The sequence below is a fragment of the Pistacia vera genome, unplaced genomic scaffold (genome assembly GCF_008641045.1).
Source record: "Pistacia vera cultivar Batoury unplaced genomic scaffold, PisVer_v2 Contig167, whole genome shotgun sequence".
Lineage (NCBI taxonomy): Eukaryota > Viridiplantae > Streptophyta > Magnoliopsida > Sapindales > Anacardiaceae > Pistacia > Pistacia vera.
In genome coordinates this window covers 110,943-130,924 of record NW_022195758.1, presented here as the reverse complement: position 1 = coordinate 130,924, position 19,982 = coordinate 110,943, and the positions used below count along the sequence as shown (strand labels likewise).

At 36.9% G+C, this 19,982-nt stretch overlaps 1 protein-coding gene and 1 long non-coding RNA gene across 2 annotated transcripts; both read left to right on the top strand.

Annotated features, from left to right (window-relative positions):
• The first annotated feature begins 9,445 nt into the window (after nucleotides 1-9,445).
• Nucleotides 9,446-10,623, top strand: LOC116125527. Its single transcript, XR_004127352.1, has 3 exons — nucleotides 9,446-9,559; nucleotides 10,128-10,166; nucleotides 10,278-10,623. It is a non-coding gene; the product is annotated as an uncharacterized LOC116125527 (long non-coding RNA).
• A 6,841-nt stretch (nucleotides 10,624-17,464) lies between these two features.
• Nucleotides 17,465-18,668, top strand: LOC116125509. Its single transcript, XM_031411221.1, has 4 exons — nucleotides 17,465-17,782; nucleotides 17,884-18,109; nucleotides 18,202-18,292; nucleotides 18,482-18,668. The coding sequence occupies exons 1-4, from the start codon at nucleotides 17,465-17,467 to the stop codon at nucleotides 18,666-18,668; spliced, it is 822 nt and encodes a 273-aa protein (XP_031267081.1).
• The last annotated feature ends 1,314 nt before the right edge of the window (nucleotides 18,669-19,982 follow it).

Here is a 19,982-nt window from a genome sequence, read left to right as displayed (position 1 = left end):
TCGTTCTAGCCGATCGGACTCGGTTATGCATGGATTCGAAACCCTTGGCCACGTGAGTGTATAATCTCTCTCTCGGGTACTCGGGTATAGCCCTCATCCGCATGCACTCTCACGGGCTACACCACTTCTCTATCTCATACTCATGCCGCTCTCTCAATGCGGCGTACATGCGGGAATACTCTACCCATTACTCACGGGTTCCCCATCGCACAACCTACTCTATTCTCTTTCTCTTAGCTCTTTCTTTACTATGTCTCAAGCTACTTCTTAAGTGCATAAAAATGCGTATGGATAGCTCATGCTCACTAATGCACTTATGAAATGCCAAATACAAGATTTCCTCAAAACAGTCATTCTACACAGGCCACACTAAAAAGGCCATAACTTGCGTTATAAACCTCGGATTGCTACGGTTTTGGTCTCATTTTAAAGCTTAGAAACAGGGATATAACTTCTATGTTTTGGCCTCAGCCCAGTTCAATCTGTAAGATGCCCAAAAATTACTTAGAAAGTCACGGTAGTGACAGGGCAGATTTCACCTAGGCATTTCATCAAGCAACTCATGTGCATAAAAACACCCTACTAAAGTTACTACTATACTTCATTCTCTAGCCATCCAAAATGAGAGAAAACTCCCTCATATAACCATAATCCCTGTCAAGAAAAGCACTTCCAAAAAGATTTACACAACATCTCTCAAACTTCATCTCAAATTCCATTTCTCATCACACATCAAAAACACTTCTCATAATATTCATCTCAACTCAATTCTCAACAACATAACATACTTATACAAGCATACATCTCTACTCAATCTGTCAGTGATGGTATAGAAGCACTGTTTTAAAAGCCGGACTAGACCGGACTGGTCGGTCCAATCGATTGACTGTGAACCGGTCACGTGTCCGGTTCGAGTCACCATAAAACCCGCTATTGCGCAATAACCGTTTTAACCTGTCATTAGCCACGTGAACAGTGCTGGACCGCCAGGCCAATCAGACCGTAAGAAAAATTGGCCCAGTCTGAAAAATGAAAAAACCCTATTTCTCACTTTCTCCCTTTGTCTGCGCAATTCTTCTTCCTAGTTCCTCTAAGCGCAAAAAACTTGAAAAAAATTTGAATGAAATCGCGAAAATCTGAAAAATATCACAAATCAAAACTCAAATCTTCTTAAATCGCAACCATCCCTTATTGAAATAACAACCATTCGTTGCTAAAATCGATCACAACTTCAGTCTCTGAAATCGCGACGATGCGTTTCTCCCTCCCGGAAATCGACGCATGAAGGTCGATTAGTATGCATGTCTTGACAATCCAATTTGATTCAAGGTTGAGTTGTAATCTTTGGGACCTTTGCTGGTAAATTTGAAATGTGTGCTTTCTCTTTGTCTTTTTTTAAATAGAGTAAGTTTGACTGTTTGAGCTACAATTTATTAACGAATTCGCACCCCATTATCCGCAGTCGGATATTTATTGTACAATTTTTAAGCTACCGTTTGTTGGTGGGCTGTTGCGTTTGGGTGGAAGTGATGTGTGGAGATTATTTTTGGCATGGAATTGTTTCTGACTGTGTTTGGAGCTGTTGTTGTTTGGGTGGAAGTGATGTATGAGAAGTATATATTACATCTTAGTACTTTCAAATTACCCTTTTGAATGATGCGTTGCAGATGGTGGATGGTTTGTGAAATTTGGTAACATTTTGCCACATGGATTCAATCATTTGAGTGTTTTTCGGATGTCCTTCAAGCTCTGTGATTTCCAAACTTTTGAATTATTTTTTTCTTGGTTGTCATATAATTTTATTTGTATTAATAAGAGGCATTTTCGAACTAGAATTCAAGCCACTGTATAACTTTTATATGCAATAAAAGATCTATTTTATGTTTATTTTATCATTTTTGCTTTTGTTTTGAAATAGTGTATCCAATTTTGAAATTTTACTCATCCCTTTTACATTTGGAAGCCACAAAGAAACTGTCCAGTGCTTTATGTAAAGAATTGGGGACAATGTACAATCTCAGTTTGTGCCATTACACAACTTAGTTACGTGAGTTTGTAAATGTTTTAATCTTGCAGTTGTTGTAATACAAATAAAGTTTCAACAAGCCAGATGTAATGGTTGGGAGGCTAGCTTTTAATTACTCAACTCACTGGAAGGAATTCGAAATGTTAGGTTAGCCGACATATGATTTATAAACTCTTTTAGTGTTAGCTTTTTAAAATGGTTAGGCTATAAAATTTGCTTTCATGATGTGTGATGACGTTACCGTCCATCGACGGTTGAACCGTGACCCAACTAGCAGAGCGGTTGCTCTCTGGTCCGGTTTTTAAAACAATGATACAACTCTTTATACTGTGCCCACGTTCTTTATTCAAGAAAGTCAAACTTCTCTGTAACTTTCAAAGCTGTCTTCACAAATTTATTTTCCTTGCTACTTACCTTGTTTGAAGGATTCATAGGGGCGAGGCCGAGGCATTATAGATTCAATAAGCAGCAATAGTTCAACTTCCTTACCAAGAATCAGGGCGTAGCAAGATTTTACTAAGGCTGACTAATTTTTATTTTAATAAAAAGCTTATACTAGATACAACTTTACAGTTTTATGAAGTGCATGATATCAATGTTATATAAAAAATGTAGTAACATGCTTAAAACCTAATTTTAATGGAGTGTAAAGAAATTGAGAAAATAAATCCCTCATCGTTAACTTCCGCATCATCGTCCTCCTCCTCTTCTTCATCATTGGTTGCAGCTTCAGTGGAACAGGTTGGAAGTCTGCCGTTGGAAAGGTGTCATGTCCGTGTCATGTCCCTAGTTAGTAAATATGTTATGGCAAAAAAAAAGGTACGGAAATTTTACGGGTATAATACGGCAAACGGTAAAAAATACGTTTTATAAAATTCGACTATAAAATTCGGATATGGGAAAAATACGATACGGATATACGGGTTTAATACGATATATTATCAATAATACGTTTTAAAAATACGGCAATATCAATTATAGTTTTTAACACTTTTATGGACTATCTGATTAAAATTAATTAACACTTTATAAAGAGTATCTAATTAAAATTAATATAACATTTCAAATGGGGAGTATTCAATTACTAACATTAATCTTTTCTTTTCTTTGCGTTACAAATTCCCACCCAGTCTTGTTCTAAGTTCTTTGAAAAGATATTTTATTTTTGTGTTTGTGCAATAGAAACATATTGCAGTGTTGAGTCATAGTGTTAGATGAAATCCACCACAAACACAAAACCCCTATGACCCATCTTAAAAACCCCCCTTCCTCTCTCTTCTTCAATCAAATCATCTCTAGTGTTCTGTCTCACCCACAAGCCAGTTGTTTCTTTCAGAGCTCCAAAAATGACATCTGCGCTATTCTTTCTGCCAATACTTTCCCTTCCTCAAACTTATCTTCTCCCCCAAACACAAACACAACCCCTTAAAAATGTCAACCAGTTCGCCATCCAGCTTCCTCGATGACTCTGCTGGTTCCTGAGATGAAGACCCAAGAGATAGAAAAGCTGAAAACGTGGAAGAACTGAGGAAGAAAAGCTGAAAATGTCGTTCGTCAAGAACTGAGGAAGAAGAAGAACCGAAGAAGAGAAGAGATTTGTTTAATTTTGAATTAAACCCCACAAAACGACGTCGTTTTGGGGTGAGCAATGAGTTTTTTTTTTTTTTTTGGCAATAATACGCGAATTTCGCGATTATACGGTATTCATATTACGTGTATAATTCGACAGTTTTTACAACATACGTCAAAACGCATTTTATACGCGTATTTACTAACTAGGGTCATGTCCATATCATTGAAGATACACTAGGGGCTCGCATCTCAAAGATGTGTTCGACTGGCCACCTATCATTATTGGTATTGCTTCGTAGTGCATATCTTCAGTTAATTTCTGCACTTGCTCCTTGATTACATTTGTTTTAAAACCCGATCCATTATAAGACTCGACAAAGTGACTAGGTCACGGGTTAACCAGTCCAACCGATTGGATTGATGATGTCAACAAGTATTTTTAAAAATTTAATTAGTCCCTTAATTTTATATATTATAAAATACCCCCAAAATTACAAAGTAGTCCTTTAATTTTAATTCATTTTAAAATGCCCAAAAAATTACAGTAGTCCCTAAAATTTTGAAACATTGTAAAAACACCCTTACAAAATTTCAATTAGTCCCTATAAATTTGAAATATAGCAGAATCCCTTGGAACCTGAACGGATCGGAGAGGCTCCCAGGTCTCGGTCATAGTCGTCCGGTCTGGTTTTTAGATCAGAATTGGTTTTGTTGTGTGATGAGGAGACGCTTGTGGGCTACTAGATTTTCGGGGCATCTGTCTTAAGGTTCAACATATACTTCATATTCAGGATTGGTGCTGACTGGATCTGGATCTCATCTGGTAGATCTGAACTCTTGCCTTCGTACACAGAGCATAGGGTGTGAAAAAACCGTTAACCGAACCGAAAATCGATTCAGCAAAAATCCAAACTGAAACCGAACCGACAATGCTTAATCCAATTTAAAACCGACTGAATACCGGTTCGAAAAACTGGTTAACTGACTTGAGCCGAATTTTAAATATAAAAATTTAATCTTCTTTCAATCTAAAGCATCCCTCGAAGGCAATAGCAGATTTGATTATCTCATGATTAATCTTGGCATGGCACCTTGAAGTCTGCAAAAACTCATAACAATAAGTTCTAAACACAATAACACGAGAAACAAATTAATCAGAAATAGAGATTAGAGGAGAAGCCACGTACCTCAAAAGTTTCGTTGACGATAGGAATTTCTAGAACTAAGACTAAGAGGAAGCCGTTTCTTTCCTCTCCATTCCAAACTCAAGTTTCAGTCGCGAGAAAGAGAGAGTATGAGAATGGAATTTGAATACTTGAGAGAAGAGGAGATGACAACTTAAATGGTAAATTGGGAGAGAGAATGAAGAAGCACGAACCACGAGGTACACATCTACACATGAGATGTAGAAATGAGAGAGAGAGACGCCTAGAGGTTGGGTTGGTTTGACTTGTAAATGTACACTCTCCCATGTTCTTGACAATATTAAACAGGGGAAAATATTACTTTTTTTCTTTTTAAAAAAACTGGTTTTAAAATCCGGTTTCGGTTAACCGGTTTGAAAAAAATCTATAACCGAAAACCAAACCGGATAATCGGTTATGAAATTTTGAAAACCGAAACTGAACCGGTTTACAAAAAAATCGAATTTTCGCTCGGTTTCGGTCTGGTTTGGTTTTCGAATTTTTTTTCACACCCCTACAGAGTTAATGAGATGAGGGGAAAGATAACTAGCTCTCATTGGTCTAGCTGCGCATCATATTTGTCATAATCTCTTTCCTGCATTCATTTTCTTCATGTGTAGATGGAATAGATCAGGACCCTAGCACTACTACCCTGAACTATGATGTGTGATTGGAATCATCTTTGAACACACAAAAATACTGCCAAATTGAGTGTCAGTGTTCAAATTGTTGCTAGAAACTTTCTTCTCCCATTTTTAGTAATCTGCCAAGTAGTTCCGGCTTGGCTATCCTCTGACTTACTTCATCATAGTCTGCATTCCGTAGAATCTCATACTCATCATTCTCCACATCTCCAACCATAATATTCATATAGCATAGCATTCATGGAACCTGAAAACCTCTAACATAGATTTTTTCCTTGACTCGCGGAAGTTGGCATAAATTCCATTACAAACTTGCAAAGATTGAATGGTTGGGCTCCTTACGAATTCCTCATCCCAAAGCTTGAATCCTATCACTAACCCCAGAGGATATCTAAGAAATCAATCCTCTTTCTTCAATAAACCTTGTTGCTTCTTAACATCCAATTCTATTGCTTCTTCACATTGTCGCTCACATAAAATCATCAGTGACTTTCGCCTTTCCTCTACTACTTTCACCTCTTTCTTTCCTCTTTTCACTACTTGATGCTTCAATGGAGCCATAACAAGATTCAAGAAAATTTGAAAACCACACTTCAATCACACTCCACTTTCGGTACACACAAAAACTATCCCACAACTCAACCAAACACTCTGCAATCAATACAACAACACTCCATAACACCACAATATCACAACACAGAATATAGTACCAAAATAACTTCCAACTCCACCTCTACATTTCTCTTCACAACCACAATGATTCAACCACTCTCCAAATCACAACCAATTCAATCAATATAGCAAATAAACCAATAACCACCAATTTTTAACAATAATGAATATCAAAATCACTTCCAAAAATATCCACAATCCCAATAATGCATAAAAATCCCAATCTCAACTAACCCATCAATTTTTTCCATAAAAAGCAAATAATCAAATTAATTGAAAGGAACTCTTACTTACTACACACCCAAGCTAAATACACCTTTGATTGATGAATTTCCACAAGAATCGCACAAACCCCCCAAATTTAGAAAACGTAGGTTTTCAAAATACTTCAAAAATCGCTTCAATCCTGCAAAACAAGGTATTAAATGTGTTTAGAAGTGATAAAGTGAAATTTTGGTAGATTTAGGTTAAAAATTGGCTGAAATCGGAGAAGAGATGAAAGTTTGAGTAGAGAGAGTTCACGAAAATGAGGTGTCGGCTGCACACTTCTTTATATACTTCTAGTTTCGCTGCCGCGGAAGAAAATCTTTCTACGAAAAATTGGAAATTCGCTTTACTCTCGAAAATTTTCCCAGCTTCGCCTGGCGAAAATGGATTGCACAAATGGTCTTTTAGACTCCAGGTTTTTCGCTATGGCAAAATAAATTTTCGCCACGGCAAAACTGAAATTTCCAATTTTGCCTTTCTTTTCAACTCCCTTCCTGAAACCACAAAAACTTACATATTATTAACATAACAACACTTAGTGGTGGTTGGTTAGGGCTGTATAAAGATAACTCCTGTTATCTATCTTTTTTTTTTCAGCAATTCCTGCTTTTGGTTTGAAGGTTAAAAAAGATCGGTATTGTTTATTTACCAATAATGAACATTGTGGATCAGCTTTGGGCAATTAGATAACCTAGTCTAGGGTGGTATTCTAACATTACTGGGTTTATCTTTTTTTTTTTAAATCCAAATTTGTCATTACATATCAATCACTTGGGCAGAATTGCCTTAAATATATGCCTAGTAGAAATATGTCATTTTAGCAGAAAAAAGACATTTGTAACCTTATTTAATAATATTTTAAGATAAAACCCTTGAAGTTTGAAAGAACTACACCTAAACTTACTAATTTTGCAAAACCCTAACCCACCATTCCCATTCATCTTCTTCGACGACGAACACAACAGCGGCGCCATCGAGTTTGACGTGATTCTACGAGGTCGACAACCTGCCCAAGGTTCGTTGTCTCTTTACTCTAGTACTCCATTATTGTGTATCATTATGCTAACCTTAACTTTCCTATCGTCGCAGTCCATCTTCACTACGTGTTTTCCAATGACCACAACGGTAGCGCTTTCGAGAGATTAGGTTTGTACTTTTTTTAATTAGAAATCATTTTGTTATAAAGTTATTTGATTTAGATTGACAGTTTAGGACATTGCACCATTAGATCAACGGTGTAGGGATTTAGATCGTGGTTAGGGAAATGACAATGTTGTACAAATTGAAATCCTTTTGTGCATTTGTCAAAAGGATGACAAGCAGCTTGGCATTGTTAAAAACTGCTGCTGAAATTTCCTCTTTTGATTGGCTCTGTTAATTTCCATTCGGTAAGATCAACCCAAGCGCGTCCGCTCATCTGAGCATCTCGCCCCAATCAAAGTGAAGTAAACAGTAAACAATGTTGTAGTTTCATGTGAAGTTACACTTTTTGTAACTATTCCTCTAGGTAGAATTTGATATTCCTATAAGCAAAATTTATTATGTTTGTTAACTAATAGTCAAAGAAAACCAGCTTAGTAAAAACATGCATTAGATATTGCCTATTACGTGTTATCAAATGCAAACGTCCACTTACATTTATTTCGATTTCCCTTTTACATAAATTAAACTTGTCTATCATGATTTGTATCTGTCATGCTGGAAAGCTAAACTATTTGGCTAGACAGATTCACTGTTTGGTGAAGAAAGGAATTCAATTATTTTATTTTCTTTGTCTGAGTATAGATTGCTAACTATTTTTTGCTGTTTATTTTGCTTTCGGAAATATCAATAGAATTGTGGAGTGTTGTTTTTCTTGGTTTGCTTATTGGTTGTGTTATTGTTTAAAATTGTGAGTGTTGTTTTTCTTGGTTTGCTTATTGGTTGTGTTATTGTTTAAAGAATGGTGATTGTTGTTGTGCAATAACCTCTGTTTTGGGTGTTGTTAATAAGTTGATGCTGTTGTTTATTCTCAAATACTTTGGTATAGTTGTTATAAGTAATAGTTTGCTTGTTTGTACATGGATTAGGTGAAACAATAATGACTCGTTTAACACTAAGCCAAAATGTTTGGTGGCAGTTTTGCTTTTGCCCTTGGACATGCTGGAAAACATGTTCACCATGTTTCTCTTTCTAGGTTAGCATTGCACCTTAGGAATAGGAATCGATCTAGGCGTTCCATAACCTACGCAAGTGAGTTAATTGACAGATGCGAGATTGAATTTAAACTTACAGAACATGATTTTTGAGATTGATGGAGTTTGTCTCGAGAACTGTAGAATGGATAGGAAAGCATTTTTTAAGTATGTAATTACTAGAAAGTCTGGAGGGTTAGTTTCAACTAGACATACCAGTATAGAGGAAATGTAGGTAGTTCCTTCACATCCTTGCGCACCATGTGAAGTATAGGGTTATGAAGAGACAAATATCTACATCAGGTGAGACACTTTCACGAAGTTTCCGTTGTGTTAATAGTTGTGTTGAAATTGCATTCCATTTTACTTAAAAACTAGAGCCAATACCGGAGAATTCAACTGATGAATGCTGGAGATGGTTCAAGGTACATATTTTCCAACGACTACATATAGTTTACATAAAATTCCGGTTTCAACATTATCCACTAACTGTTAGGAAACGACCATTGAGGCAGCAGAAAACAAAACAATAATAACAAGGATCGTTCCATAGAACCAAGATCAGGGTACAATTTACAGTTTATGCCAACAAAATCTTAAAATTAATGTAGAGTTTAAGAAATCATCGCACACATTTGAGGCTCCTCCAAGTTGTCTCTGAATGTATTTTGCTACCGACCCAGTTGTAGGATCGAACTGACGTAGTCCCCACGAAGACAACGAAAGGAACTAAGAGGGATTTGCTAGATCCCTCTTTAGCCTTAAGAAACAAGAGAAATGAAGAGTATTTTGATTTTCAATCAAAACCAAGTCTTGCGTGGGTGAGAGTGTTTTCTCTTTTACAATGAAAATGATTGAAGAATTCAACACTTTTACAATTACAACAATTGCGGTCTTATTATTGTAATGTAGATATCAGAAGAGGAAGGTAGATTGAAAAAGGATGAAGAGGAACAAAAAGAAATGTGGAAGAGAAAGCGTGAGCACGAGGAGCAGTGGGAAGGAACAAGAGAACAACGGGTTTGTTTTTTTTTTTTTTTTTTTTTTTTATTTCGGATCTGATGTTTCACTTAACCAGGAAATTATTAGTTTAGTAGTTCAAACTGACTAATTGGAGCAGAGTGGTTTAAGTAATTTCAAGTGTGGTTTCTCATCTTGTATTATTTTGCTATCAAGTAATTTGCCATAGCCAAAGTGTTAGAAACAATGGAACACATCACCTGGAGTCTATTATTGTCATTTAGCGCATGCTCTTTTGTAAAATGTTTGAATTTGCGATGGTTGGAGTTTCGTGGCAGTGACCCTTCAGTTGTACTAACCGCAGGCTGAACCAAATAATGCTAGACATAGGGATAACATGATCAGAGCACATGAATTTTAGCTTTTCTATTCAGAATTTTGAGAAATGAGGATGATTTTTTCTTGAACATATGAAAATAGAGATCTATTTATCTAAATATTATGTCATACTTTTATGTATACCTTTCTAAATTTACAAGTGTTGGGAACATAAAACAGTAATAAATTTCTCTAAAAACTAGTTTGGTTTATTGGACTACAAGTGATCTCCTTTTCATTTTAATGTCAGGTTTCAAGCTGGAGAGACTTCATGAAGACAGGAAAGAAGGTCAGATAATATATTGATAATTGTTTTAGATGAAACAATCGATTCGTACTAACGACATGAAATCAAGTGCAATTACCTGAAACAATGGTTTTCATTATTGTTTATATGCAGGGTAAGAAAGGAGAAATTCGACCCCCAAAGCTCAAGACAGAGGATCCCAACAAATCTTATGTTCAAAGGCCTGTAAAGCGAGGTTAACTGGCATGGTAGATTTATGATTGCTGTGATTGACAACTACTTGAGTTTTCTCAGTATTTCAAGGCATTGGATGTAGAGTGAAATTGTATGGATTCATAGCCTTGTCTGTAAAAGGGCTTATTACCGCTCAGAAAGAAGCCTTTCAGCTTGTCTTTTGCCTCGTTAAGTGAAGCTAAATTCCGGTTTGGGATTTGATCCTTAATTAGGTTAGAACCATTGAAGGAGAATGTATAATGCATATATTAATATTTACGAGCTATAGCAAGTACTCTTATATACTGTGCCCACGTTCTTTATTCAAGAAAGGGTCAAACTTCTCTGTAACTTTCAAAACTGTCTTCACAAATTTATTTTCCTTGCTACTTACCTTGTTTGAAGGATTCATAGGGGCGAGGCCGAGGCATTATAGATTCAATTAAGCAGCAATGGTTCAACTTCATTTACCAAGAATCAGGGGCGCAGCCAAGATTTTACTAAGGCTGAACTAATTTTTATTTTTTAATAAAAAGCTTATTAATAGTACCAGATTCAACTTTACAGTTTAACGAAGTACATGATATCAATGTATATTAAAAAATGTAGTAACATGCTTAAAACCTAATTTTAATGGAGTGTAAAGAAAATTGAGAAAATAAATCCCTCATCGTTAACTTCCTCATCATCGTCCTCCTCCTCTTCTTCATCATTGGTTGCAGCTTCAGGTGGAACAGGTTGGAAGTCCTGCCATTGGAAAGGTGTCATGTCCGTGTCATGTCCATATCATTGAAGACACTATTGGCGTCGCATCTCAAAGATTGTGTTCAGCTGGCGACCTATCAATTGTTGGTATTGCTTCATGTAGTGCATATCTTCAGTTAATTTCTGCACTTGCTCCTTGATTACATTTGTTTTAAAACCCGATCCGTTATGAGACTCGGCAAAGTGACCAGGTCACGGGTTAACCAGTCCAACCGATTGGATTGATGACGTCAACAACAAAAGTATTTAAAAAAAATTTAATTAGTCCCTTAAATTTTATATATTATAAAAATACCCCCAAAAATTACAAATTAGTCCTTGAAATTTTAATTCATTTAAATGCCCAAAAAAATTACAGTAGTCCCTAAAATTTTGAAACATTGTAAAAACACCCTTACAAAATTTCAACTAGTTCCTATAAATTTGAAATATAGCAGAACCCCTTGGAACCTGAACCGGATCGGAGAGGCTGCCAGGTCTCGGTCGGACTGGTCGGTCCCGTCTGGGTTTAAATCAGAGATTGGTTGTTGTTGTGGATGAGGAGACGCTTGTGGGGCTACTGGATTTTTTGGTGCATCTGTCTTAAGGTTCAGCATATACTTCATATTCAGGATTGGTGCTGGCTGGATCTGGATCTCATCTGGATAGATCTGGACTCTTGCCTTCGTACACAAAGCAGTAATGAGATGAGGGGAAAGATAACTAGCTCTCACTGGTCTAGCTGCGTGCATCATATTTGTCATAATCATCTTTCCTGCATTCATTTTCTTCATTGTGTAGATGGAATAGATCAGGACCCTAGCACTATCCACTGAACTATGATGTGTGACTGGAATCATCTTTGAACACAGAAAATACTGCCAAATTCGAGTGTCAGTGTTCAAATTGTTGCCAGAAACTTTCTTCTCCCATTTTTAGTAATCTGCCAAGTAGTTCCCCGCTTGGCTATCCTCTGACTCACTTCATCTTAGTCTGCATTCCGTAAGAATCTGCATACTCATCATTCTCCACATTCTCCAATCCATAATATTCATTAATAGCAATAGCATTACATGGAACCTGAAAACCTCTAACATAGACTTTTCCTTTTGATTTCAGGGAAGTTGGCATAAAATTCCATTACCAAACGTTGCAAAGATTGAATGGTTGGGCTCCTTGCAGAATTCTCTCATTCCCAAAGCTTGAATCCTATCACTAACCCCAGAGGATGATCTAAGAAATCAAGTCCTCTTTCTTCAATAAAACCTTGTTGCTTCTTAACATCCAATTCATATCGCTTCTTCACATTGTCGCTCACATAACGATCATCAGTGACTTTCGCCTTTCCTCTACTACTTTCACCTCTCTCTTTCCTCTTTTTTACTGCTTGATGCTTCAATGGAGCCATAACAAGAATTCAAGAAAATTTGAAAACCACACTTCAATCACACTCCACTTTCGGTTACACACAAAAAATATCCCACAACTCAATCCAAAACACTCTGCAATCAATACAACAACACTCCATAACACCACAATATCACAACACAAGAATATAGTACCAAAATAACTTCCAACTCCACCTCCACATTTCTCTTCGCAAACCACAATGATTCAACCACTCTCCAAATCACAACCAATTCAATCAATATAGCAAATAAACCAATAGCCAACAATTTTTAACAATAATGAATATCAAAATCACTTCCAAAAATATCCCACAATCACAATAATGCATAAAAATCCCAATCTCAACTAACCCAATCAATTTTTCCATAAAAAGCAATAATAATCAAATTAATTGAAAGGAAACTCTTACTTACTAACAACCCAAGCTAAATACACCTTTGATTGATTGAATTTCCACAAGAATCGCACAAAACCCCCAAATTTTGAAAACGTAGGGTTTTCAAAATAATTCAAAAATCGGCTTCAATCCTGCAAAACAAGGTATTAAATGTGTTTAGAAGTGATTAGACAGTAAAATTTTGGTAGATTTAGGTTAAAAATTGGCTGAAATCGGAGAAAAGTTGAGAGTTTGAGTGAGAGAGTATACACAAAATGAGGTGTCGGCCGCGCACTTCTTTATATACTTTCTAGTTTCGCTGCCGCGAAGAAAAATTCTTTCTACGGAAAAATTGGAAATTCGCTTTACTCTCGAAAATTTTCCCAGCTTCGCCGTGGCGAAAATGGAATTGCACAAATGGTCTTTTAGACTCCAGGGTTTTTCGCTATGGCAAAATAAAATTTTCGCCACGGCAAAACTGAAATTTCCAATTTTGCCTTTCTTTTCAACTCCCTTCCTGAAACCACAAACAAAACTTACATATTATTAACATAACAACACTTAGGGTGTGGTTGGTTAGGGCTGTATAAAGATAACTGCTGTTATCTATTTTTTTTTTTTTTTTTTTTTTTTCAGCAATTTCCGCTTTTGGTTTGAAGGTTAAAAAATACGACGGTATTGTTTATTTGTCAATAATGAACATTGTGGATGAACTTTGGAGTAATAAGATAACCTAGTCTAGGGGTGGTATTTGACATTATCGGGTTTATTTTTTTTTTTTTTAATCCAAATTTGTCATTACATATCAATCACTTGGGACATAATTGCCTTAAATATATGCCTAATAAGAAATATGTCATTTTAGCAGAAAAAAGACATTTGTAACCTTATTTAATAATATTTTAAGATAAAAAGGCCCTGAAGTTTGAAAGACCTACACCTATAACTTACTAATTTTGTGAAACCGTAACCCACCATTCTCATTCATCTTCTTCGACGAACACAACAGCGACGACATCGAGTTTGACCTAATCTCTAGACGATGTCGACAACCACGCCCAAGGTTCGTCGTCTTCCTTTACTCTGGTACTCCATTATTGTGTATCATTATGCTAACCTTGACTTTCCTATCGTCGCAGACCATCTTCACTACGATGCTTTCCAATGACCACAAGCAGTAGCGCTTTCGAGAGATTAGGTTTGTACTTTTTTTAATTAAAAATCATTTTGTTATAAAGTTATTTGATTTAGATTGACGGTTTAGGACATTGCACCATTAGATCGATAGTTTAGGGATTTAGATCGATGGTTTAGGGAAAGGAACAATGTTGTACAAATTGAAATCCGTTTGTGCATTTGTCAAAAAGGATGATAGGGCAGCTTGGCATTGTTAAAAATGTTAGAGTAGGTGACCTAGAGCCAATCAATTATTGTAGAATTGACTCTTTGTAATAATGTTCATTGATCAATAAAAGACATTTTATTCTATATCGCGCAAATCATCATTGTATATATTGATATATATCCTTAGAATGATAGAACCGTTGCGAGGGTATTAAGTGTTTTAAATCTTGATAGTGAGAACCCTATGAGCACATATGGTGGCCATTTTAGAAACGTCTGTAGCCCTAGTATTATTCTGAAGTAAGGGCACAGATAATACAGTAAGACCATCATAGTGTTGAACGACCGTGTCGAAAGGCAATGACTGATCTCACTTGTCAAGGTTGTTTGGTGACAACCTGGTGAAACACATGGGTGCTTGCTATAGGCAAGTTCACTGGACTAACCCACCAGAGGATTCCATGTGGATGGTAACCCTAGTGTTTATCGAACAAATCCTCTAACGAATGGTGGTGCATGTGATCTTTAGACTTGAGATCACCGGAGCGCCTTGTGTATCGATTGGTGCAATTTGACACTAGCCCAACGTAGTTCTATTCAAATGTCACGCCTGAGGATCCACACAGGAATGTCTCTCGGTGCCCACACAGGTACGTGACTCACTAGGTACTGTCCCCCCCCCTTAAGGGATTTCTTTCGCCTCCCCCATCACTTGAACCCAAGACCAAGGGGCTATAGTCAATTGGGAAGCATGGTGAGTACCATCAGGCTAGCTGTGGGCACCGCAAGGGACTCCTGTGTGGGGCCGCGGGTGTGACAATAAAAAGGCGTCTTTTTATTGTCACGCCCGAGGATCCACACAGGAATGTCTCTCGGTGCCCACACAGGTACGTGACTCACAAAGTACTGTCCCCCCCCTTAAGGGATTTCTTTCGCCTCCCCCACCACTCGAACCCAAGACCAAGGGGCTATAGTCAATTGGGAAGCATGGTGAGTACCATCAGGCTAGCTATCCCTTAAGGGGGGAGGACAGTACTTTGTGAGTCACGTACCTGTGTGGGCACCGAGAGACATTCCTGTGTGGATCCTCGGGCGTGATATCAAAGCTGTCAATACGGTAGTGATTGGCTGCATCAAGGAGTGTATCCAGACTATGGTGGTCAACAGAGGATTCATCGCTCCCGGGTACGGGGGAAGTTATCTCATGGCGCAATTCAGTAAATGACAATGATACTAAAACTGTGGCCATAGTGGGATTGAGTTGTTGCTCTATCCAGTTTATAATTCCGGTCATTGGTCCAGTAACTGAATACACACATATCGAGAGTAATTGAGGTTGACACTATTTCTATGCCTCGGTCTCGTTGAGATAACGGATGATGGAATGATTGGATTGTACGGTAACCATATCGTTGACAGGTAGCTGCTTTGCTGAATCCGAATCTATCGGGTGGCCATGATGCCTTGCTAAGGGCCAATCTTGGTCTGTGTATAGTGAGACGATTAATTGGTGTTAATCGCGATACTACACACTACCGGTATGATGAGGAGCCTACGGGTCACACACAGAAGATAATTTAAGAGCCAGTTTATAAGAAAGACATTTTCGTCTTTTTAGGCGAAAGGGTATTTTGGTAATTTCATAGTGCAATTAAATTTGCTAAGGTCGTAGCCTTTATTTAATTTGTTAATAAAATTAAATAAGTGAAATTATATTTAAATATATGTTAACATATATTTAAATGAATTATTGTTAGTGTTAAATGTTAATATATGAAATATATATATTAATTGAATTTAATTGAAATAACAATAATAATTATTAAAATATCTAAATGGGGCTGTTTGGACATAGGAGTTGTTTGGGTTGGTGCCCAAGCCCATTCCATGATGGAATAGGGCACAGTGTGGACTATATAAGTGCAAAACTTTGTGAAATAATTAAAAAATAGAATTCATTTTTCATTCACAAAGCAAAAACTCCAGCCCTCTTCTCTCCTACACCAGATTGCTTTTTGCTTGAAACAAAGTTTGCTTGATTTCTTCTTGGTTCTTAAGGCTAAAGATGATCTAGCAAATCCCTCTTTAGTTCCTTGGGGTTGTCTTCGTGTGGACTACATTAGTTTGATTCTACTCTTGGGTCGGTAGCGAAATCTGTTCAGAGACAAGTTGGAGGAGCCTCCAAATGTGCGTATGATTTCTTAACCCTAGACTGAATTTCCTGCAGATTCTTATTTAATGTGTAAACTGTAAATTTGTGCCCCGATCTTCGTTCTAAGGAACGATCTATGTTGTAAATAATTTTTTGTTTTCCGCTGTCATGACTTGGTCATTTTTTCCTAACAAAAAACTGTTGCTGAAATTTCCTCATTTGATCGGCTCTGTTAATTTCCATTCGGTAAGAGTCAACCCCAAGCGCCGCCGCTTATCTGAGCATCCGTCGCCCCAATCAAAGCGAAGTAAACAGTAAACAATGTTGTAGTTTCATGGTGAAGTTACACTTTTTGTAACTTATTCCTCTAGGCAGAATTTGATATTCCTATAAGCACAGTTTATTATGTTTGTTAACTAATAGTCAATAAGAAAACCAGCTTAGTAAAAACATGCATTAGATATTGCCTATTACGTGTTTATCAAATGTAGACTGTCCACTTACATTTAATTTGGATTTCCCTTTTTATTGTAAATTAAACTTGTCTATCATGATTTTGTATCTGTCATGCTGGAAAGCTAAACTATATTTGGGCTGGACTTGGTGAAGAAAGGAATTCAATTATTATTAGTTTGCTTTGTCTGAGTATAGATTGCTAACTATTTTTTGCTGTTGATTTTTGCTTTCGAAAATATCAATAGAATTATGGAGTGTTGTTTTTCTTGGTTTGCTTATTGGTTGTGTTATTGTCTAAAGAATGGTGATTGTTGTTGTGCAATAACCTCATGTTTTGGGTATTGTTGAATAAGTTGATGTTGTTGTTTATTCTCAAATACTTTGGTATAGTTATTCTTAAGTAATAGTTTGTTTGTTTGTACATGGATTAGGTGAAACAACCATGGCTCGTTTAACACTAAGCCAAAAGTGTGTTTGGTGGTAGTTTTGCTTTTGCCCTTGGACATGCTGGAAAACATGTTCACCATGTTTCTTTTTCTAGGGTTAGCATTGCACCTTAGGAATAGGAATCGATCTAGGCGTTCCATAACCTACGCGGGTGAGTTAATTGGTAGATGTGAGATTAGGAATTTAAACTTACAGAACATGATTTTTGAGATTGATGGAGTTTGTCTCGAGAACTGTAGAATGGATAGGAAAGCATTTTTTAAGTTATGTAATTTACTAGAAAGTCGTAGGGGGTTAGTTTCAACTAGACATACCAGTATAGAGGAAATAGTAGGTAGTTTCCTTCACATCCTTGTGCACCATGTGAAGTACAGGGTTATGAAAAGACAAATATCTAGATCAGGTGAGACACTTTCACGAAAGTTTCACATTGTGTTGAAATTGCATTCCATTTTACTTAAGAAATCGGAGCCAATACCGGAGAATTCAACTGATGAATGCTGGAGATGGTTCAAGGCACATATTTTCCCAACGACTACATATAATTTACATAAAATTCTGGTTTCAACATCATCCACTAACTGCATCAATGTTTTCTTATTTTTTTGTGTTGTTAGAACTGTTTGGGTGCACTGGATGGAACATACATCAGGGTTCACGTCGACGCCAGTGATAAACCTAGGTATCGAACACGAAAGGGTGAAATTGCAACGAATGTGCTTGGTGTTTGCTCACCTGACATGCAATTTATTTATGTTCTCCCTAGGTGGGAAGGTTCAGCTATAGATGGTAGAGTGCTAAGGGATGCCATTAGTAGGAGAAATGACTTAAAGGTCCCTCAAGGTACATCTTCAATCGAATTTGCTTGTACATGTTAGGATAGAGTGACATAGTATATGTTTATATGGATTCTGACATGTGAAATTTCATGATAGGGTGTTATTACTTATGTGATTCTGGATACACCAATGGAGAAGGGTTCTTGGCCCCATACAGGGGGCAACGATACCATTTGAATGATTGGAGGCAAGGCCAACAACCGAGAATAGCCTAAGAATATTTCAACATGAAACACTCTCAGGCAAGGAATTGTATTGAGAGGTGTTTCGGCATACTGAAGAAGAGATGGGGTATTTTGAGAGATGCATCCTTCTGCCTTATCAAAACCCAATGTCAAATAATTTCTGCCTGTTGCCTACTTCATAATTTCATTAGGAGTGAAATGACAATATATCCAATTGAGAGTGAAGTTGGTGAAGTTTCCAATACCCATGATGATGATGATGATGATGTTGATGGTGACGTAATATGGGACGTTAAGACGACAACATTAGCCTTTCTAGCAAAAACTATCCTGTATATGCCATATGCAACTAATTCACAGAACAAATGTCAAGAATAACTTACTCTACACGACGTCCAACTGCAGTTTGTCACGGAAGGATTGAAATTCATCTGTACCAAAATAGATAAAAAAAATCAACTGCATCATTCTTTCTACATTTTAGTATACAAATGTCAGTATTTTCCCAATGTTGTTGCACTTACAAAGTAAGGGTACCCTTCAGTTACAGAATAACATGATGGGGCTCCTTGCACGAACTTCAGTATGTAGTAAAGGACAAAATACCCACAGTCTGTTTGGTTTCTCTGCTGGGGAACCTACATTCAATTGGAGTCATTAACTCAGTCAACGTACAGTCATACGGTAATACATAACCAAAATTTTATTTTGGTTCAAGGCCATAGTAATGACCTTCGACAGTAGGAAAGGTATTTCAGCAACACTATCCATCTTCTCTGTCATTTTTTATTTTCATAAATATCGCAAGCAAACCTATCAAGCAAGTTGGGAAATGTAAATCGCTAAAAACAACTAAAACTTAGAAACTGTGGATAGACATGGATCTGGACCAGAAAGAGGTTTAGGTTTTAGGAGATCTTACTTTCTTATCAAGGGTTCAAACCTCATAGGGTCTACCGATCTAAGGGAATCCAGTAATAACATGCAACTGGTGTTGGGTTTTGAACTCATTTTTTCCCCTAAAGTTGCATAGAATCAACAGACTCCAATGACCCCTGCCCATATAGAAACGCAATGTGTTAGCATCCTCGAAATAGAGAAGTAATAAGGAGACAACATGTAAATACAGTGCACATTAACTAACCAGAGTACAATGGGAATGAATACACATTTCTTCTACAGTATATCCTCTTTTTGAACCCATCTCAACACCTTCCGCCTATGTGATCGTTGTAAGTACAAATAAAACCACATGGAATCAAGGCACTTGAAATTTGACATGTTAACATCTCCCCAACCTTTCCATAATTTCCTGTCATAACCCAATGTATAAACACATGTAAAAGCATCAGGTAAATAGCTTTCGAATTAAGAAAAGAAGCATACCCAGGTGTCGGTCAAATATACTATTGCTCAACATTCCATGCTCTCTATTGGTGGCAATGCATTGACTCATATGTTGTGGAGGTTTAACACCTATTACGCAAATACAAATGGTTAACACTTCAACAATAATTTTATAGGGCAATTTAAGAATCTAAGTTACTTGTACCATTGCCTTCATAAGTTTTCTTAGCGCAAACCGGGCGACTAACTTCTACGACTCCATCCCTTCCCTGAGGGGAAATCTTTGCTCGTGTAAATGGTGTTGTTACCTGAAATTGGACAAAAATAACGCAATTAGTCAATTTC

Bases quoted from the DNA above. Each gene is read 5' to 3' on its own strand.
- LOC116125509 (XM_031411221.1), top strand. From the start codon at position 17,465: ATGATTTTTGAGATTGATGGAGTTTGTCTCGAGAACTGTAGAATGGAT. The intron at 18,110-18,201 runs GTACATCTTCAA...ATTTCATGATAG, and splicing joins TGACTTAAAGGTCCCTCAAG to GGTGTTATTACTTATGTGAT. The intron at 18,293-18,481 runs GCAAGGCCAACA...TAATTTCATTAG, and splicing joins TACCATTTGAATGATTGGAG to GAGTGAAATGACAATATATC.